This window comes from Lissotriton vulgaris, chromosome 10, assembly GCF_964263255.1.
Source record: "Lissotriton vulgaris chromosome 10, aLisVul1.2, whole genome shotgun sequence".
NCBI lineage: Eukaryota > Metazoa > Chordata > Amphibia > Caudata > Salamandridae > Lissotriton > Lissotriton vulgaris.
This window is the reverse complement of record NC_141698.1, coordinates 896691335-896713963: the sequence shown is the minus strand read 5'-3', so window position 1 is coordinate 896713963 and position 22629 is coordinate 896691335. Positions and strand designations below refer to the sequence as shown.

The 22629-nt window shown below is 42.4% G+C and overlaps 1 protein-coding gene across 4 annotated transcripts in view; it reads left to right on the top strand.

The window, feature by feature from the left end:
• CDK6 (cyclin dependent kinase 6) overlaps positions 1 to 22629 on the top strand; it is a 460135-nt gene that overhangs the window by 1157 nt on the left and 436349 nt on the right. For all 4 annotated transcript variants that reach the window (XM_086941870.1, XM_086941872.1, XM_086941871.1 and 1 more), the window contains exon 2: positions 1025 to 1420. In XM_086941870.1, the coding sequence (XP_086797996.1) occupies positions 1194 to 1420 (227 nt within the window). In that variant the 5' untranslated portion in view covers positions 1025 to 1193. The remainder of the gene's footprint in view (positions 1 to 1024; positions 1421 to 22629) is intronic.

Sequence of the window (22629 nt, the reverse complement as noted above, 5' to 3'; positions counted from 1 at the left end):
AAAGGACGATCATTTCATTTTGTTTTCTTTCGTGCGCCAATGAACACGAGTGGGTGCAATCTTGGAATATGTTTGCATCCTGGTAGTTGTAGTTGTGTTGATCCCCTTCTAAACTACAACAACGCAGAACATAAGACCACGATATATTGTTCGCCTTATTTATGCAAGGAGGAATTATTTTCCTTTGACGTAATCGCCAAATTACACTTAGTCACACCTTAGACAGTTAGTCAGTCAACTAGCCCAGGCTTTGTAGCCATCAGCACTTTGGACACTGGGACAAGTAGTTTCACGTTTCGTTTGCAATTGCTGATACATACACGGGTTGCCACTCCGTGTCTCCCTCCTCCCCCAAGTCACGTTTGACACGATAACCAGTCTCGGCTTTGGGGTTGTAGCTTTGCTTGAGCCAGCGGCAAACTGGTAAATCCCAGCATGCAATGCGCAGTTGACAATAAACTGGACAGTGGGTGAATCGTGAATGTGTTAGCTATCAAGAGACCACTTTACACTGCACAAAATGTACTAGCTGTGTTTCCAAAGGACGCACGTTCCTCACTCTCTGTACCCCAACATGTCACGTACAAAGGAAATAAGTAGCAAAGTATTTTGTTGAGCTAGAGCTCCCCACAATTGTCTTGCTGCCATGATATGAGGATCGCCTTCCTCCTTTCCTGGTCTTTTAGGCAGTTGCTGGGAATTTGCTGGAAATTGTAATTTGTCTATTTTATGTACCGTCTAGGTCCACTCGCCCGAACATGCTAAGTAGAGTTGTCTGAAAATAAACAGGACCGGTTGAAGGTGCTTCTAGTGGCCTGCTAGTAGGAGCAAGCCCTTGGGAGCAATCCAGCATGTTTAATATTTGAGTGAAAAGGCAGAGTTTGAACCTGCAATAAAGAAATCCTGCCTGCTCGGTAGAAGTACCCTATACAAAACATGTCTGGATATATGAATAAAAACATTAAACATGACTTCTCTCTTAAAGTCCAAGATTACATAATGATATTTGTGTTTTCTTCCACAGATCTGACAGAGGTAGAACATGAGTCTTCATCCCTTGTGGGTGATGCGGCGTCCATCGAAATAAGCAAAGGGTATTGAGATGCACTCCGTGTGAGTCGAGGGTGCCCACTGCTGAGGCTCCAGACGCACCCTTGGACACTCAGGAGACCGGGCCCCTCTGCGGACCAGCAATGGAGAAGGGCAGCCTAGCTGACCAGCAGTATGAATGTGTTGCAGAGATTGGGGAAGGTGCTTATGGCAAAGTCTTCAAGGCTCGTGATCTCAAGAACGGAGGCCGCTTTGTGGCGCTGAAGCAGGTGCGCGTACAGACTGGCGAGGAGGGAATGCCGCTGTCCACTATCCGTGAGGTGGCCGTGCTAAGACATCTAGAAACCTTTGAACATCCCAATGTGGTCAGGTGAGAGAGTAGAGTTAAACATTGTATCACTTTGCTTTGTGCATGTAAGGCTAAGGACACCAAGGTCCCCAACGCAAGCAAGGAAGATTGTCGCCCTACATTCCCAGTTGAGTGGTAAAATAAAGCCATGATTTCTGTGCAAGGGGCCATTCATACCGCTGAGCTTCAGTGCCATTCTACTGATTGAACTATCAATAGATACTCCCCTGGAATCTTGCATTTCAGGGATCTGGTGAGTGAAATTTAAGATATTTATGCATACCTATGTATACCTATGGACCTCAGTTGAGCTGCACAGTATACATCTGTGGACCCTGAGAAATGTCGCAATATTTACATAGCCCAGAGGCTGTGGGCTGTATGAGCACTGTAGCCTTACAAGGAGTCCATAGACGTACACTATGTACCCAAAAAGTGTAGCTTATAGTTCCTGCATGAAAACCCACAATATGCATTTTCGGTGTCAAAATGCTTACACTGTAAATAGCATCATCATAGCACCTGCAACATAAATGTCCACCTCTAACAAAGTCAAATGTTGTTAGAGCTGGGTGAGTGTTGGAAAGTTAGTAGATGTGTTGTTATGCTGTTTTGGATGTTGTGCTGTGTTTCTGTTAAAGTGTGTCTGTTGTAGTGTCATTTGTTGCTGTTAGAGTTGCATTGTTGACTAGTTTGTACTGTTCTGTTTTGTAGATTGTATTTTTATCTTGTAATATTGCTGTGATGCTGTACTGATGTGTTGTTACAATGTATTTTGCTGTTGACATACTATGTGTTGTGATGTTCTGCTGTGATATTTTGTTGCATTATTGTATTGTGATGTCGTGCGTGATTGTGTTGTTTAGCTGTGTTTTTTATTTTGGGTTGCCATGCATTAATTTTGCTCTGCTGAAGGGAGTTCACAAGGGACGACGATGTGCGCGGATCTAAGGCCCAATTAACAGTTATAATATGAACTGAAGGAAAGTAGCAGAACATGGTGACAATTTAACTCATTAGATATTAATTTTGGAAGACCATTTGTAAGTGAAGCTGTTAGGACTGTAATACATTAAAGGGTTAGAGGCATTCCAATATGAGTATCTGATTACGAGATCCGTTGGAAGTCTATTGTTGGTATCCTATAACTACATCATATTGTATATGAGCCCTGAAGAAGCGGTTGTTTTGCTATGAAACACGTGTTTGATGTGGCTGTACTTATTCTACAAGAATTATTCCATGGGATTTGAATGAATTTGAACATTCACATGTAGTATCTTTGCTTTTGTGAGATTAAAGCTATTATTGTATATTGGAAATAGTTTTAGAAAATGGAGTACGTAGAATTGTGAAGCAAAGCTAAGTCCTTTTAAAATATTTTTCCATAAAGATAATTCAAATTGAAATCTGTCATGATTTATGAACTAAAAAAATGTGAACAAAGTAAGTTTGGGCTCCTCACTAACCAATCAAGCTTGTCATGCACTATTGTTATTGTGTTCTATTGTTATCCAGTTGTGTTATATCTAATGTTTGGTATTGCGGCATAGTGTTGTTTTATTGTGCCATTCATGGTATTGTATTGTGATGTTAAGCTGTGTTTTATTGGTGTGTGGTATTCTCTTGTATGTTGTACTATTAGTATATGGCAGAGTTGTGTTGAATTCATGTTTTGTGTTGATAGTTTGAGTTGCTGTGGTGTGTTGTATTGTGGTCATGCTTGTTTAGTCTTGCATTGGTTTGAGTGTTTGAATTTATTATTCTTATTTTTCCAAAACAGCGCCTGCCTCTGTTCCTAAGGACCAGCACTACTAGCTGACATAACTATGAATGGGCCAATCAGAAACCTGAGTATAATTTATGGATTTTAGTTCAGAGTTGGCAATAGAGACACTGTAGCTATGGCAAGACCAGATTTTCCTTTGAAAAGCCAGTTTTTTATTTGGTAATAACTTTGGTGGCATTAGACGAATCTGCTCAACCCTTTCAAAAAATAGTTGTATCTGGTTTTGGTTCAGCATGGCAAGTTTTGTGCTGGAGGTAAAAATGAAAGGGCTAAAAAAATAGTGTTTCACATTTTAACTTCCTAAGCTATCTTTGCTCTCCTTTATAGGTACAATACTTTGAACTTAATTACACTAAGCATAGCATGACAATAAAACTTTATTTACTCCAAGGAGTGACTTTTCTTGGTTTTGTATAAATTCGTTCAGGACTCTTGGAATTGGTGTTACAGTTATAAAGTTTTTATTTTATTTGCCTTCACCTTTACTACTGTTTGATGAATTTTGACAAAACTTGGCAGACAGCTTGTCTGGATTACCCCTGGTATTTTAAGATTTGTGCAGATTCTTTTAAAGGGGGAAATAAACCACATACTCATATACTTGCATGAGTAAATCAAGTTTGGTGAAAATCCAAGAAGGTTGTGTGGGCTAGGTAAAACCTGAGGGAGGGGCAATAAAATGTTTATATGCTAATCACTGTGGTACTGTTTAATGAATCTGCTTGTAATTCAGCAGGCTGTTAGCAAGTTAAGCCAAGTGCAGGAAAAACATTTCCTGCAGATGCTAGCAGAAGGGATAACCGTAAAGGAGAGGAGAGGGGAGTGTCAAAAATCAGTAATTTGCTGACAGCTTCGGGATAATATCACAGATCTGTACCCCACACGGAAGACACTTACCTAGTGTAGCTTACTTTTTGTTATTTTGTGTTTCATGCAAACCAAAAAAGTGTTCCTTTGCTGGGAACTTTGGATTCGTTTAATAAATATGCATGATTTTCCATGATTGCATGATTTTCCAAGCCGGTAGTAAGTTATTCCAGTGCCGGGATTTCAGGATGTAGTATATCATAAAAAGCAGAAATGTACTGAAAAAACACTGTTAAAGTGAATTTCTGGTTACTTTCAGTCATACCAACTTAATACATGTTTAGAATCTCTAAACCTTTAAGGTGAGCTCTGAAAACCGTTGCTTACATTCCATCCAAGCAAACTATCACTCACACAATAACTGCAAATGCTTATGACATCACAAAATTCTTAATCTTGCTCTCATATGAATTTACCTTGGAAAAAATGAAAGCTTCGTTTGGCAAAAAAGGAACAGTTGCTTTAATTAAATTTAGCGGCAAGGAGAGCAGGCAAGAGAGTTGGGGTCTGAAGACTGTCTTAAAGCACTTTGGTTTTGGCCGTTTATTTATACGTTTCCCAAAATGTAATAAATCATTGTCTGCATTTTTTTGTAGAACAGGAATCTGGGCCTAGTTACGATTCATACATCTGATTACTTGATAAGAAACACAGGTGGGTCTTGACCCTGCTTGGACCCAATGCGGAGCTAATGGTACTTGTCCAGATGTCTACCTTGGTAGTGCGTGACCACTGTATGTAGTGTGCATGCTGTGTTCTGATTGGCTGAGTATTCCTAACTTAGGGGTGGGAATCTCCCGAGACCCTTGTGATGTTGCTGCCTACCTGTGGGATCGATCTGGGTTTCCTGTTTCCGTGTTTGTCTAAGGGTTATGTGCCACCCCACCTGTGGCCTGTCAATCAGTTGCTTCGGGTCTAGGTTGCAGGGCCTACCTGTCCATGTATTTCTGACTCTGGGTTGAAGGGGATGTCCTTTCGGGTGAATTCAACAACATCGATGCAAGTTCATTATTATACGTACATATATCATGTTTTTTATTTGACATCATATTTATCAATATTAACATCCCCCCCTCCGGTTGAATTTTCAACTACATCTTATACCCCAATACTTCATGACAGTCACATTGTTCGAGGTTTGCTGTGTTTCTGTGGTGTGTATTACTAATTCCCCAGTTACTTGTATTCTACATAACTTGTGGACTGCCAGACACAATCTGGTCACCAGCGGGGATCCAGGAAAATAAGATTGTAAACCAGTTCTGCCCAGGTGCATCTCCCTCCTTCATGTCAGCTTGAGGGTGTAATAGTTGGTGGATGGCATGAATCAGTGTACCGTTTTCTAGGTCATTTCTGGGGATGAAAGTACAACAGGAAGCACTAATTTTGGCACACATCCCACCCTCCAGCTCGGTCATCAAATCTAACACATATTGATGTTGCATCACCATGAGGTGGATGGCTCTTAGTTCTTCCTTGATAGCATTTAGGTCGAACTCTTGATTGTTAATCATTTTAAGTAGCTCTCATCTGGTTATTTGCAACCAGTGAGAGTTCGCCTTCTTTTGCAAGGTGAAGAAGGGTATGGACCCTCTGACGTTAACTTGAGTGTTAGAAATCAATCTGAATTCTTCCAGAATGTACTGAGCCCAGCCAATGTAATCAGCATGTATTTTTTCTCACGCCTGATGCGATAGAGTTGACCAGGGTCGGGGTGTGTATGGTTACGAGGGTGCAGGGGCCACCAAGTTCGGTCCTGAAATGGGTGTAGGCAAATTCCCTTCATTGCTAGTATGAGTACATCAACATGGATTTGTGCCCCATGGCATATCTAGTACGTGCAGTATTGCTTCACAATGTACATTGGTGCCAAGCGGCATCCTTCCTTTGCCTCTGAAACACAAGGAATACAGTGTAAGTTTCCGTACAATTAGGAGTTGCCCCTTCTCTTCTACCAATGTGTACCTATTTATCTCAGTGTTGCAGTATTTCTGACATTCAGTATCTATGCTGCCATTCACCGCTTCCCTTCTAAACTAATTTCTCCTGATATCAAGGTGAATGGCCCTGCACTGGAACTCCATGTCAGGGTTCTATTAGTTATTAAGGAATACTGACCCAGATACTCAAGGGCCACCTTGGGACCACAGACAGAGGTGGGAGCGGATACGTTTCTGCACTTGTGTAGTGGTCTTACTACCTTCAAGAACTTCTTTTCTGGGAAATCTCTGGACCAAACAGTGTTCTTCCCTAAGGTGCCCCACATGCGCATCCTGTCTAGCTCGGTTTGAATGTCACTAGGCTCAATGAAAAGGTGTAACACTGTGGGGTTGGTTCCATACCAGGTGATGTTTACCACTACTCTTTGGGGTTCTACTCTACTGGGTTGTATTTTGGCCTTATTCCTACATAAGTACAGGTGGAAAAGACTTTGTTTTCTCAGGGACTAGTTTTTGGGATAAGTAAAGTCTTTCTGCACCCACGGGGGGTATCAGCGAGAAGAAATAGCATGACTTAGCCGACGTCTAGGCACCCACGGTGGTAATGTGTTGGTACCATGTGTTGTGTAGGAGCGCTCTGTGTAGTGTGTCCGGAGTACTAGCATTTGGTTCAGTGTGAGATGAGAAAGTTACTTATGCAAGTACTGTAGAAATGTTGATGTAGGCTCGATGTGACTAGGCATATTTCTTGCTATGGATGGATGCGGCTACATCCATGCTAAGTAGAGGATGTACAAAGATGCAATATTACTTAACTTTTGGAACATTTGCAGGTATTGGGATGGCGTCCAAAGAGGTAATCTGTAGCTTTCTAGCATCCAGGAGTGTTTGTACTTGGCACAGTGTGAAGAGTCTATTTGTAAAAAATGTCAGTAAAAAACAGTTCATGGTCTTTGTTGGCTTGAACCTTCGGGTCTCATTGGAACTTCGGAGGTGGCTGCTAAATAGACTGCGGGCCCCAATCAAGGTGGTGCAATTCTGGCTTGATTGCCGACCTGTTGGATAAGAGCTGTGGGTTGTAGGTCAGCTTGTTAGAGACAGACATGCATCTTTACTTTTCGGAAATTCCTGTGCCTGTCCTTTTTGGGGCTTTTCTGTGCATCCATTTTACACAAGTTTTGGTAGGGTATTGAATCGAGGACCCTAGTTTGGGTGTCATTTTTAGGAATTGGTGAGTTTTGGACATGGGTCGCCTGAATTTTATTTTGTGGGTGGTTTGGTCCTCCCCACCCCACCTTGCCTTGACGGAGATGAGTGTTTTAGTGAGGGTAGTCTTCATGATTGTTGATGCCTCTTTTTACCTAACTATCATTTTATGGGCATTGTCGGCCCTCTAATACCCTACTTTCCCTGTTGTGTGGGTGTGTGTGTAGTTTTATCAATTTGGATGGTTGCTTTTGAACTAAAATGTGGGCTATGGCGAGGAAGAAAGGTGGTGTGTTGCCATTTCCCTCAACCGCCAAAATTGCAATATGTCCTGAGGACACGTCTATGCCCTTCTGATTCCTGCACGTGGCGTGTAAAGTGGTTTTCCCTAATGGAGTTGTTTGACTTGACCAAACCCCATTTCTGGAAGCTACGCTTTTTGACTACTTTTGGGCTGCTTCCTACAGGTCAATGGGTGCCTTCCTAAGGTCTCATGTGGTGTTAATTGTATTGAGGAATACCGATGGTGGTTGAGAAGCTGCTCTGTGGTTCCTGTGTGATTCAGATGTGGCAATGACTGGGATTGGGCCTATTGCCCCCTTGGACGATGTATGTTTCGCGTGAAATCTGATGCCATTTGTTGTCTGGAGGTGCATGTTGCAGCACCTCTATGTGATTGTCACCATATTTGTGCCTGTGATCTTTACTTCAACCTGCTGGGTTCCAGTGACCTGCGAATCTGTGTACCTGGTGTGGGGGTTGCAGTGGTTATTTACAGAAGCCCTTTCCCTCCTGGCACCCCTCCCCTCTCCCTCAGATCAAGGATCTTTGGGTCTGCCATCCTCGGTGCGGATCGGGAACTTCTTACATGCTACTCTCGCTGTTTTGGAGGGTTGTGATCCCATGAGCAGACTTTGGATGTTGGAAGCCTCCGGGTATAGAAGGAAGCAAAATATCTTGCTTACGACTGGAGTCAAGTGCACGGCTCGGTCTTGTTGTACTGCGAGTAACAAGTTGAGATGGCTGAATGCCCTGGTGAATCTCTCTGCTGACTTGGTGTCAAATTGTTGGTTCCTTGTGCGTGGACTATAGAGTTCTATGGGGGACCCCCTCATCCTAATTGAATGGAAAATCTAGCTTCAGAGCATTGCCTCGTTTTGGAACTAAAAGGGGGCCTCCACTAGTTGGAGGCCTAAAATTGTTGGGGAATCGGGTCCTTTAGATCCAGAGATCAGAACCCATCTCTCTTGGACTTGGATGTGGGGGCCTGGGTGATTGCTTTTATGTGCTGGCCGGGAGCTGCCCGCCTCCTTGTCAGACTGCCCTCCCCCTGGTCGTGGCCAACAAACCCCGCCCTGGAGGACTAGCAGCAGAGTGGGGCCTAGGCTCCCTGCATGCACCTAAATGATGGAGTTTAGTACGGATTCCTGATCAACCGAACATAGCCCTGAGTTTTCCTGAATGCAAGTAAAGGCTTGAGTTTTCTACTAATGCTGGGTCACTAGTTTCTATCGTTGTGGTGAGTTTCTGGTATTGGTGTGAAGTGGATGGGTCATATTGTTGTTTTGGGTTTTACTACGTATTTTTATTTGGGTGCCTGCGTGAAAGCAGTGCCTCCCCAGACAGTCTCCTCTTCCTGCCGTGGCTGTGACCCCGATGCTTGCTGGACTGGATTCCCGGATTGCTCTGGTTTCCATGTGTTTGGCCAACCACCTGGGGTAGAAACCCTCTGGTTAGGTGGCAAAGCTCCCTTCAAGACTGGTGCCATTTGCATGCTTGCGGCCAACGTGGCCCCCTAAAGGGCGGTTTATCATTTCAATTGGAGCAGCTTAGCGGGGTGTCATTGGGCTTGCTACTGCTTTTCCCTGTCCTTTTAATGCTTTTTTCTGTAATAGTGCAATATGTGTACCTGTACTTCCTGCCAAGGTTTGGTGTCTAATCCTAGTACGCTATCCAGCCCATGCTGTATTTTGGTGGGCAGTCCCTTTTTAAGAATCTGGTAGAAGAATGTAGCCTTTGTGAGTCCGTGACTGTCCTGTCTCCTGTCACCCATCGCTTACTCATTCTGTCTAAGAAGTTTGTCACGGTTTCCCCAGGCTTCATGCTTTCTGCCATCAATCCTCCTACATCTGGAAGGTCACAGAAAATTTCCCCCAGGGCAATCCATATCTGGTGTCTAAATTAATTGAATGCGGCCCGTCATGCTGAGGGTTGGTCAGCATGACAGCTGGGATGCGGGTTCGGGAAACACTGTGTTAGTCTGCTTCCTGATGAGGCTGCTGAGCAGACTCTTGACATCGCCTATTTCTAGGTTTGTCCCTTCTGTGTGTTTCTCAAAATTTGAGATACATTTTTCCGCCCCGTCCATCAATGAGGGCAGTTTGGTCTTGAGCCCTTCTTTGTCCAACTGAGCCTATGGCACATACATGGTCCTTGGTGGGCATATTTTGGCATGGAGCCGCTCCGCTGGCTTTTCTCCACCATAGCACACCTATCTTCTCAGGAATTCCTGAATGTAGGGAAAGTTCCATCTCAGATCTTCCCCTGCATGCTGAATGCAGTCTTCCGCTATGGCCATGTCCTCTGGTTCAAAGGATCCCACCTCCGGCCAGGGTCTGTCAAACTTGCCCTCCTTTTTGGTCCATTGGACTAGCAGGTGGCAGAATGGTCATGCAAAGACCTCACCGCCTTCTCCCAACACTATCTCTCTAGGGGTCAGCTTTTTGACCGGTGCGTTCAGGGGTAGCGGCAGACATCCTTCTCGCTGCTCTCCTCCTGCATGCACAGAGGTGCCATTCTGCTTTTCCTATGTCTTAATTGAGTTTGGGCTAGCCTACCCTGTTGTTTTATTTCTTGATTTGCCCTCCATGCTGATGATCTAGTGGCATTTCTGTTCCCAATGAGGGTCTCCCTTCTGATTCTATTACAGGCTCCTCGTCATGCGGAACCCAGGATCTAGCTCGGCTCTCCTCCGGGGGAGGCTGAGTCCCTCTGCTCTCCCTCTGTGCTTTCCAGTCTATAGCTCCTTTTCTCTCCATCGTCAACCCGCGCCTATCTTACAACTCCCCCTTAGGATGCATTCTTTGCTTGGTGCTGCGCGCCGTTCTCCTTGGTAGGAACATCTCCTTTAGCTCTCTTCTGTCATTTCTTCCACTGCCTGAACATGCCCTTGAGGAGTATACCTTGCGGCTCCCCCCCACAATTCGGACCCCGGAGGGTAGGACCCCCCATCCACTCGTGGTGTCGCTATACAGTACCGCTGTGAACCTCCCATTTACCTGAGAGTGTTCGACTGGAGAGGTTGGAGGGTATGATCCCTGTGCTGCTGGGGCTTGATTGGTTGCATTTGATGGATGGGGTGCGTCAAACTGTGGGGAATTCTTGCATGGAACTCTGATGAGGCCAGAATCACCTGAGTTTGCTGAGCTGGCAACTTCACTACCCTAGATCTAGTGGCTTGCTGCCCGGTGGGGGGGCCCTTCAGCCCCCTCAACTAGCAGATTTGTTTAAACCACTGCAGGAATGGCAGGGATGGCCGGTATTAGAGAGAGTACCTCTGTGCCTGTGTATGGTGGGGGAGGTGCGGACGCCTTGCTTGCGGTGTCTGGGGCAGAATAGTAGGTCAGAGCCACCTCAAGGATGGCCTAAAGTTCTAACAGTGCCTCTCTTCTATGCTTCTTCTCCCCTATGTACTTGGTCCAAATGTGTGTCCATGTCTGTTGCTGTCGAACTTTCCCCCCTCTAACCAGGGGAATGCATGCATATTAATGTGTGTGTGCCCTTAATGGTAGAATTTATCTAGCTTATAGCCTGCGTTTGGTACCTAGTTTGCTTATGGTTTAACAGTGACTCTATGATGGTTTGGGAACTTTTTAAGGGCTAGTACACTTCTTATGTAACAGTTGTTTATAACAAACTTAAATATTACCCTGATCATGGGGAAAATATATGCAAGGGATTATACCGGCAATGACTACTTTTAGGACCAGGATGCATAAAAACAAACTTTCACAATACATAAAACAACACATAGAGAAAATAACAACCTGTAACAAAGTACATTGGTTGACTCTAAAAATTTATGAACTGTACTTTTAGCAGCAGACTCGCAAGATGTAAACAAATGATTACTTATTCATCCACACATAGAATCGTTAACTGTACATAACATTTAATATAAAACACAGTTCGCAATAATTTTATCAGCACCACAATATGTGGAAAACATGCAGCAATTGAAAACCACAATGAAAATTGAAGAAAAAATGACAGAGGAAAAAATGATGACCATCTACTGCTTCTAGCCCATGCAGCTCAATGATGAGGGGAGGCTCTGTGCAGTACATGAAACTAAGTGAGCCCAATAGTCTGTCAGTGTCAGTTGGGGGGACAAGCATAGCAACAATTTACGTAGTGAAGAAGGAGCAACTCAACAACTCCAAGCCCTCCTTGGCCAAGCACAAGCTGCAACTTACTCTCCAAGGTCCAATTTTTTCCTAATGTCCGAATTACACCATATGCCACACCCAGGGATCATGAGTACCGACTGTGTGTGATACTACTAGAGTTAAGAAACTGATAGCACTAAGAAAACCCCTTTAGACTAAAAAAAGTAAGATTGAGATGCTGGCTCTTTATCACTCCCAGAGCCTATTCATTCCCTCTGTGTCATGCCCAGTGGTCCAAGCAGCCCTGTATCACACCAAGAGACAAGGGTACTCTCTGTGTCTCGCTCAGAGGTCAAATTGGTCCCTGTATCACACCCAGAGACAAGCGTACCCTCTGTGTCAAGCCCAGTGGTCTCAGCTACCAATATAACTCTCACCTTTCCTAGCATTCTATCAAAGAAAGGGAATCTCCTGTCCTGTTTGCCATAAGCCAAATGCTGGAACTAAGGATCAGATGTAGTCTCTTACCCATTGATGGCAGCTTCAGGACAGACTTTCGCCCCCTTGGATTCAGCAGAACTTTCAATCAGTTTGGTCATCTGCTCACCGCTCTTGCTGTGTAGATGTAAATCCGTTTGTGCGAGGTACTGTTCCTTCAGCTGCAGTTGGGTTCGAAGAACCAATCTCTCCTATGTGGCTCATCAAAATGTTTCTTGAATATGAATTTACCTTGAAAAAATGAAAGACAAGAGGCTTTTGGCAAAAAACAGGAATAGTTGTTTTAATTAAACGTAGCAGCCGGGAGAGCAGGCAAAACAGTCGGGGCCTGAAGACTGTCTCAAAGTACATTAGTTTTGGCCATCTTTTTGTTCATTTCACAAAGTGTAATACAGCAGTTTGTGTATTCTTTTTAGAACAGGAATCTGGTCATAGTCATAATTCTGGTTATTTGCTAAGAAATGCAAAAGGGTCTCCACCCTGCATGGACACAATGCGGAGCTAGTGGGTCCGTGTCCAGATGTCCAACATGGGGAACACATGATCACTGCATGCAGTGTGCGTGCTGTGTTCTGTTTTGCTGAGTGTTCCTAACTTAGAGTGGCATCTGACTTTATGGGGGTTTCGTAACATTCCACCCCCCACCCGTGGCCAAATCTTCTTTTATTGGTCGGCCAATCTCCTGAGACCATTGTGGTGTTGCAGCCTATATGTGGGATCGATCTGGGCTTTCCTGTTCGCATATTTGTCTAAGGGTTACATGTCCCCCACTTTTAATCTGTCAATCAGTTGCTTCGGGCTTAGTTTGCAGAGTCAGCCTCACCAGGTATTTTTGACTCTGTGTTGAGGGGGATGTCATATCGGGTGAAGTCAACCACGCCGATACAAGTTTTTTATTATGCGTACATATATCATGGGGTAAATCGACATTGTATTTATTAATATTAACAATAATTAATAGGACTCCTTACCTCATCTTTAAATTACAACTTCTATATAAAAAGATCATATTGTATTCACAATTGTTTCATTTATTTATGACATCATGTCATTGGTGAGGTCCTTTATGTAATTTGTAAAGCCATCTGTTACACCAAGGGTGAGGTCACAAGGAGTGCATTTTTTTGTGCGGAGCTAAACATAACCAGGACATTTCTAGGATATTTTGATTTCATGAATTTAACTATTACTTTCCCTGAACTCAAGTTTTTAAAATAAATATCTAAATAGATTCCTGCGTGTGTGTGTGTGTACATATTGTGTTGGGTCTCTCTAAATAAATAACATCTTTGCCCAGAAGAAACTACGGAGGTCTGTGTCTCTTTCCTCGCCTAATCCGCAGTGTGAGGAATCAGGAAGTGGTTTGAGTTTCCAGGGGATATATATATACGATACCAGAGGCGCAAAGCAGCCCGAAGGCGAGCAACTAACAACGAAAAAGAAAGTTGTAACAAAAAGCAAGAAGAGATGGAACAAACGAAATTAAGTGACACAGACATAACACAAGTACAACAGCCGGGAGGTCCAACGGTGATTAATCTCACTCCAATGGTACTTAATAAGTCTGATGTCGAAATCTTATCTCTAGGTCTTTCCTACTGTCCAGCCAACAATTTCAACTATGCGCAAACAAGAATTGAGTTGTTTAAATTCATCCGTAAACTCAAGCTTAAAAAACATTTCCTAAACAGCCGTCCCCCATTGAACCCACGGATTATTCCACGAGGCCTACCAACGCAGGGAGCTGTAGCCGGGGATGCTAACCTACTCCAGGATCTAATTGCCTTAAGAAATGAAGGGGCATCTTCAGCATCACAGGATGAACCTGTGATAACCACCGCACCTGGGCTGACGAAATTCAAACCAAGGTCTACGTTCACACCATTGACCGTTCACGACAATCTTGACATTTTCCATGACCTTACTGTTGCAGGGATTAAAAAGTTACATGTGTCAATTTTAAAGACAAAACGAAAAAACAGCATCTACAACAACAAGTACAACAATCTGGTCAGGAAGATACAAGCCGACAATTCGATCATTGTCCGCCAGGCCGACAAGCGGGGCAATGTCGTGCTATGGCCACGGACTTTATACTTGGAAGAGGCATATTCACAATTATTGGATACCTCATGTTATAAACGATGCGAACTTACTGGCATAAGACAGGCACAAAATGAATTGGGGAGCCTACTCTTGAGTTGGAAGAGTGTGGGCCTCTTAAGTCTTGATGAACTCAAATTTCTGAAACAAGACTTTCCGGTTATGCCTGTGTTCTATTTAATCCCTAAAATTCATAAGGATTCCCACAAACCTCCTGGCAGACCGATCATCTCTGCCATAAATGGGTTACTAGAAAATGTCACCAAGTACATTGATTTTTTTCTCCAAGACTTTGGTATTGCTCTACCGTCATATGTGCAAGACTCAAGTGACTTTTTAAGACAATTAGAATCTGTGAAATGGCAAACTGGGTACTGGCTAATCACACTTGATGTTTCATCACTTTACACCAGTATCAGACACTGTGATGGTTTAAGGGCTATGCAATTTTACTTGGATAATAGACCTGTACAGTATGCGGAACACAATAGAATGCTGATGTCAATGACCTCTTTCTGTTTGAACAACAACTATTTTCAGTTTAACAACCAATTTTTCCAACAGATCAGGGGTGTGGCCATGGGGGCCAGTTTTTCTCCCAGTTATGCCTGTCTGCACATGGGCTACTGGGAGAGACAGGTCCTCTTGGGAACGCACCACCTGATCGTAGCAGAACAGATTGTTCAATGGTATCGCTACATTGACGATATTTTTTTGATTTGGCGCGGTACCGAGACAGAAGCTTTAGATTTCATTAGGCAACTCAACATCAATGCATTCAACTTGGAATTCACTCACCACATGAGTCAGGAGAGTGTGTGTTTCTTGGATGTTCAGGTGCTGATCAAAAATGACAAATTCCAAACTACACTGTTCCGTAAACCAACTGCAGGGAATACTATTCTCCACGCTAGGAGTCATCATCCTGCACACCTGATTCGCAGCATCCCCTACGGGGAGATGCTGCGAATCAGACGCATTTGCAGTACAGAAGAACAGTGTAGACAAGCACAGGAGGACAGCAAGGGGCGGTTTGTAGCCCAAGGGTATTCTTTGAATACTATCAATTCTGCAATCAGAAAAGTTAATACTTTGACAAGAAAAGATGCATTGTAAACCCGGCAGAGTAGAAGACAGGAAACCGACAGCAGTGATCAACCAATTAGATTGGTGTTGACTTTTAATCAGCAATTCCAGGCTATACGCAAAATCGTTTTCAAAAACTGGAATTTGGTCAACAATGATCCCACTATTGGTCATTTGATGCCTTTAAAGCCCAGTTTTTCATGTAAAAGGGCGTTCTCACTGAGAGAATCATTAGTCAAATCTAGCCCTGAAGTGGTCACCGTGACCCCTTGGTTTAAAGCTATTAAGGGCTTCAAAAAGTGCTCATCCTGTAAAGCCTGCCAACATGGTGTCAATAAAACTCAATATATGACTCCTTTTTCTGATACCCCCCGGCTAATTACCAAACAGCTCACGTGTAAGTCAGAGTATACGGTTTATGTGCTGGAGTGTCCCTGTGCCCTGCAATATGTGGGTAGTTCCAAGTTGCAGGTGCACAAAAGGATTCTCCAGCACATAAGGGCAATTAATACCGAGGATGCCTCTTATCCGTTGGCACGCCACTTCAAAGAACTTCATGGAAAACAGAGTCATCTTCTGAGATACTTTGCCATTGATGCAATTCCACCCTTACGTAGGGGTGGTAATAGGGAAGCAATGTTACGGGCCCTGGAAACCAGATATATTCTGGATCTGGATACCAGGTCCCCTATGGGTCTCAATACAAGACGTTGATTTCTATACACATTTATAACTTGCCCCGTGCTTCCGTTCCCTCGGCTTACATGATAACATTTAGCCCTTATTCCTGGTTGTACCCTGACGAATGTGATCTGTCCCCGTAATCTAAGAACTCCAGTGCTAGGAAGGGTTAAGGCTGGGACACTTGTCATAACTTGAGTTTTTTCAACTGTAAATTACATGCTTGCTCAGTGTGACGGTTATCCCATGGTGGTCAAGAATATATGGAATCATGAAAATATACCTCAAATCTATTTGTAAATAGGGGTTTTTTAACATCACTCTTTTTCTTATTTACACCTTTTTTCTGTTACACATTTTTTTACTTGTATAGCATATAATTGGTTTTTTTTTGGTTTGGGGGATGTTTTACCCCAATGTGATTGATATACAACAAACATTAGATTGTAGGTGATTGGCATACAGTTACACGGTCAATATAAATTACCCACTTGGGTGCTATTAATTTGATTGTACATAGACATTGGTGTTGGCAATGCTAGCAGGAACGTTATGAAGAGTTATCACAGATTTTGTAATTTTATGCAGCAATGTGTGGTTTTTCTCTTTCGTTTCCCGAAATTGACTGCATTTTATGTAGATAGGGGTGTCTAAATTTGATTTTACAAAATGTTGTGAAATCCTTGCTCCCCCAGAAATAATGCCTTTGTCTCTATGTACAACCGATTATGATCGTGCAATACATTTGAAGGCTGGTTACTATGTCTATCACCTTGTACTGAAACCCTCCAATCATGTTTTAACATTTTCGGCACTTGTACTTTAAAAAACCTGTGTCCCTCTCCTAACGTCATGTGATCAAGGCCTCTGAGAAGGCCGAAACGTTATGCTGGCGGCGATTCTGAAAATTTAAATAAAAAAATATTTCTTCACCTCAGCCTGGGTCAACTTTCGCTTTTCGACCGGTGACACCTGATGACTACTGGTACGCTGGTTGTTTGGAGACGAGTGTGTATCATATATATATATATATATATATATATATATATATATTTTTTTTTTTTCTTCAAACAACGAAGGTTACCCCATGTGGAAGAGCCTCAAAGGTAGGTAGTTAAATTGTCTTTATTCATGAAGGCTGCATGCAGTTTCAAACAAGAATGCCATCAAAAGTTCGACCAGACGCGTTTCGGGACCTCTCGACCCTTAATCATTGGTTCATGACGTATGCTGCAGTGTCGGATATGCAACCTTTTAAGTTCAACAAACACCTCCCCCAGTGGGCGTAGCCACTCCGGTGGCCTTCTGGTATTTGTAGTTGCAATGTTCAATACCAAACTCTAGTGAGTCCGTCCTGCTGCACACGATGTTCAATATGTTAAAACACCCCAGTGGGCTGATGAAAATAAAGACAATTTAACTACCTACCTTTGAGGCTCTTCCACATGGGGTAACCTTCGTTGTTTGAATATATATATATATATATATATATATATATATATATATATATATATATAAATATATATATTCACTGAAAAAAACCATAGGTTTCACACCAGTTATAGTTAGCTGGAAATTTTACTGACATAAAACCATTGAAATTCCCACGTTATAGTTAGTTGGACTCACTATAACTTGCGCGCCTGCAATGCACTGCTGATGACGTCACATATTACATCACTCATGACATGGTCAGTGACATCACTCATGACATCACTGATGACACCATTCAGTGAATGTGTGTCTTTCTGAAAAATAAATATGTTTTATATATGTATATGTAAAGGTCGATGGAAGAATAAATGTTTAAATAAGTGTCTAAATGGATGTTTTAAAAAAAAATGATTGGTTAACTGGCTTATTAAGTGTATCTTAGTGAATACATATATTAGCGAGTAATGTTTAAATATTTAAATATATGTATCAGTGTTTCACTTTGTGTATAAGTGGCTGCATGGGTTGGTGAGTAGCTACATGTGTGTGTATATGGGTTATTAGATGTTTTTTTTAGTATCAGTATGAGTGTCTGTATGGTTTGGTGGGGGTGTTACTTAGCACATAGATGCATCAATGACTGACTCACTGTATGTGTTTTGAAGACAGCATATGTGCAGGACTGTATGGGTGGATGAGTGTGTATATGTGTGTGTTAGTGAGTGAATGACTGTCTCACTAGTGTCTTTATCAGTAACTACATATGTTTTAATCTAGTATATGTGAGTATTGATGTATATGAGTGAGTATATGTGAGAGTGAGAGATTGAAAGAGTTCTTGTTTAAATAAGTATGTGTTTCTATAAGTCATTGTTTAAGAGAGTAAGTATATGTAAGTTTCCTTAGAAGTAAGGTGGTAGTGTGTGTATAGCTGTATATGCAAATAAATGGATGTTCAATAGTTTATTTGCATGTGTGATTATGTGTGTGAGTAACTTTTGGATGAATGTCGGTGTGCAACAGGATGTATAGGTGTATCACTACATATGATGAGTGAGTATATGTATGAGTGACTATATAGAACTGTTGGTGAATGAGTGGATGTGTATCTAGATGGTGGAATTACTGAATTGGTTGTTGAAACTGGTATGGGTATCGCTATTTTTTTGAAAATTTTAGTTTCTATTTTTGAATATGTGTTTCAAGGCTTACATTACACTGAAAGGAGGTCTGTCACTCTGTCACAAGGATGGTGTCATCAGTGATGTCATGAGTGATGTCACTGACCATGTCATGAGTGATGTAATATGTGACGTCATCAGCAGTGCATTGCAGGCGCGCAAGTTATAGTGAGTCCAACTAACTATAACGTGGGAATTTCAATGGTTTTATGTCAGTAAAATTTCCAGCTAACTATAACTGGTGTGAAACCTATGGTTTTTTTCAGTGAATTTAATAGGTTTTTTAAATGCTAATTCCTAACTATAACTGGTGTGAAACCTATGGTTTTTTCAGTGATTTTCAAAGGTTTTTTTAATGGTAATTCCTAGCTATATAAGACCTGAAAGCCCACCAGGAATCTCCAGTATGCGCCAGGGGACTGCATTGCAGAGAGGTGTAATGAAGCCACGACCCTTTTTACACCTCTCTGCAACGCAGCCCCCGTGCATGTTTGAAGAGAGGGAACTAATTCTCCTTGCATACTGGGGGCCCCTGGGGGCCAACTAGCCCACCTGGAACCTCCAGTATGCGCCAGGGGTCTGCATTGCAGAGGTGTAATGAGGCTATGCCCCTTGTTATACCTCTAAGCAACGAGCCCCCTGCCGCGTTTGCAGAGGGGGAACTAATTCCCCTTGCATACTGGGGGTCCCTGGGGGCCAACTAGCCCACCAGGAGCCTCCAGTATGCGCCAGGGGGCTGCATTGCAGAGAGGTGTAATGAGGCCACACCCTTTTTACACCTCTCTGCAATGCAGGCCACTGGTGCGTTTGCAGAGGGAGGACTAATTCCCCTTGCATACTGGGGGTCCCTGGGTCATATCTGCCCAAACACCGATATTCCGAACGATTGAAAATGACTTTTCTTGAGAAACATTTGGATTTGGATTATCATGTCCTATACTTTTGAATTTTTGAAAGACTGACTTTGAGGATGCTATAAATTACTCAAGTCTGCCCGAATTGTGTGGGTAAAATTGATACCTAGTCACTTTGAATAACAATGTACTTACGTCTCGTCTAACATTTGGAAGAAATATCTAGTTATATGACAACAGGATACCGACATAACTTGAAGGAAATAAGAACGCCCTGAAGAAGTTCTGTTGTACAGAACAAAACGTTTCGTCTGGCTGTGGTACATAAACTTAAGGAAAATAAAAGCATTTGAATATACACCAAGATTCAGAGCTTCAATAAGGACTCTAAGTGATATGATTTGATTGGACTCATTGTGCAAGTGGTGCTGTGCCAAACGTTGGAATATTCTCCACTACTCTCTACTACTCTACTACTCTCTCTCTACTACTCACTCCCTACTACTCGCTACTCACTACTCCCTACTACTCACTCTCTACTACTCTCTACTACTCACTCTACTATTCACTCTACTACTCTCTACTACTCACTCTCTGCTACTCTCTCTACTGCTCTCTACTACTCTCTACTACTCACTCTCTACTACTCATTCTACTACCCACTCTCTACTACTCTCTACTACTCACTCTCTACTACTCTCTCTACTAGTCTCTACTACTCACTCTCTACTACTCTCTACTATTCTCTCTGCTACTCACTCTCTACTACTCTCTACTACTCTCTCTCTACTACTCACTCACTACTACTCGCTAATCACTACTCCCTACTACTCACTATCTACTACTCTCTACTACTTACTCTCTACTACTCTCTCTCTACTACTCACTTTACTACTCACTACTACTCTCTACTACTCACTCTCTACTTCTCACTCTCTACTACTCTCTACTACTCACTCTCTACTACTCTCTCTCTACTACTCACTCTCTACTACTCATTCTACTACTCACTCTCTACTACTCTCTACTACTCACTCTCTACTACTCTCTCTACTAGTCTCTACTACTCACTCTCTACTACTCTCTACTATTCTCTCTGCTACTCACTCTCTACTACTCACTCTCTACTACTCTCTACTACTCACTCTTTACTACTCTCTACTGCTCTCTACTACTCACTCTACTACTTACTCTCTACTACTCACTCTCTACTACTCACTCTCTACTACTCTCTACTACTCACTACTATTCACTCTACTACTCTCTACTATTCACTCTCTTCTACTCTCTCTACTGCTCTCTACTACTCTCTACTACTCACTCTCTACTCTCTAACACTCACTCTCTACTCTCTACCTCTCTCTACTTCTCTCTACTAGTCCCTACCTCTCTACCGCTACCTCTCTAATTCTACCTCTCTACCTCTGCACCTCTACCTCTCTACCTCTCTACACACACACATATACACATATATGCATATATATGCATATGCATTTATATATATGTATGTGTATGTATATATATATATATATATATAAAAAAACAACAAAAAGATTTTTTTTTTAAACAGCTACTTTTTTTTAAAACTGTCATTCTTTTTCTCCATGGTACGCTCCCCGGTGCGCGTACCAGACGCTCCCTCCGCCCTTTTATGGCCCCCACATCAAACCTAGGGGGTCAAGGGGGGGTCTACTCTGCCCCATTATGGTCAATTCCCCCTTTGTTTTAGCCACCTCTTGTGTCTCGATCCTACTGAGACACAAGATGGCGGCCGCTCCGGACTGTTTAGAATGTTTACAGACACCCGAGAGCCAATCAGTTTTCCATACGCAAGTCGCGTGGCGTGCCCGGTGCGCGTACCGGTGCGCGTACCGGGGCGCGGCTATAGATATATATATTTTTTTGAACCTAAATTACTCAAAATCCACTGGAGCACATATCTTGAGACATAGCAAAGGCACATCGGGCTACCAGTCCCTACAATTTTGCCAAGTTTGGTGTAAATCCATTCAGCCGTTCGGGCTAAAAGTGAAATCGACCGCCCTATGGAAATTAACATGGAGAAAACGCGTTTTGGGACCCCCCTTTTATCTCGGCCCCCGCTTGACATATCCCCCCCAAACTTGCAGGGAAGGACCGGGGCACCGCGAGGCCATTTTCAGGAAATTTTCAGGCAGATTCGTCAACCGGCGCCAAAGTTATTCCAAATAGAATTTTGAGATTTAACATTGAAAAAAATCCTAACTATAACTACCTACTGGCGACCGCCAGTAGGTAATATATATATGAAAAAAGGGGTGCCACTTGCATGGAACGCACTCAAGTGGCACCCTATATATATATATATATATATATATATATATATATATATATATATATATATATATATATATATATATATATATATATATATATAATATTTCTCACCACGTTCTCCTTTTCAAAAAAGTACGTAGACTACACACCAGGAGTTTGCTGTGCTGTGGAAGTTTATTGGCAGCAAAAACAAACAACGCGTTTCACCTCACGGCTTGCTCACGTTTGCTGAGGTTTCTAAAACACAGTCCTTTTACATTGTCTAACCCTCATTATAGAGGTAGGACTACTCCAGAATCACCAATAGTGCAAAGTGTGGGGGACATTTTGGAACGGGAATTAGCAACATTCATGTCCGATTCAGTTCACAGTATTAACCAAAATAAATAAACCATTTAGTATAACGTCACGTGTGAAATGAGAATAATAGGATTTAAATTTTTTGAGAATAATAGAATTTAAATTTTTCGGCATGTGATATTGTTGGAATGACATGATATACTCAGAATATTCGAACCATTCAGAATAACATATTCGACATAACAGTTTGCAAGATTTAGTAGACTTGTACTTTGCTCATGCCATTTCCCTCCTACATGTCGCCTACTAGGCTCTTTAGGGAGAACTGGAATTGAGCCCAAGTGGGCATAGTCTTTACAAAATAATCGTAAAAATAATCTGCCTGTGCAAAACAATCAATTCCCACAAAAAAACGTTATTTACAAGGTGGCAGCTTGCAAAGTAGACTTGTAATTTGTTCATGTCGTTTCATAAAGTTATTTCAGTGTCTTTCAATGTATAATTGTAAGATCCAGCCCAAGTGGGCAAGGCCATAGGTTATGAAGGTTCTTAATATGTACTTGCAGTGAATTCCACAGTTAATTGTC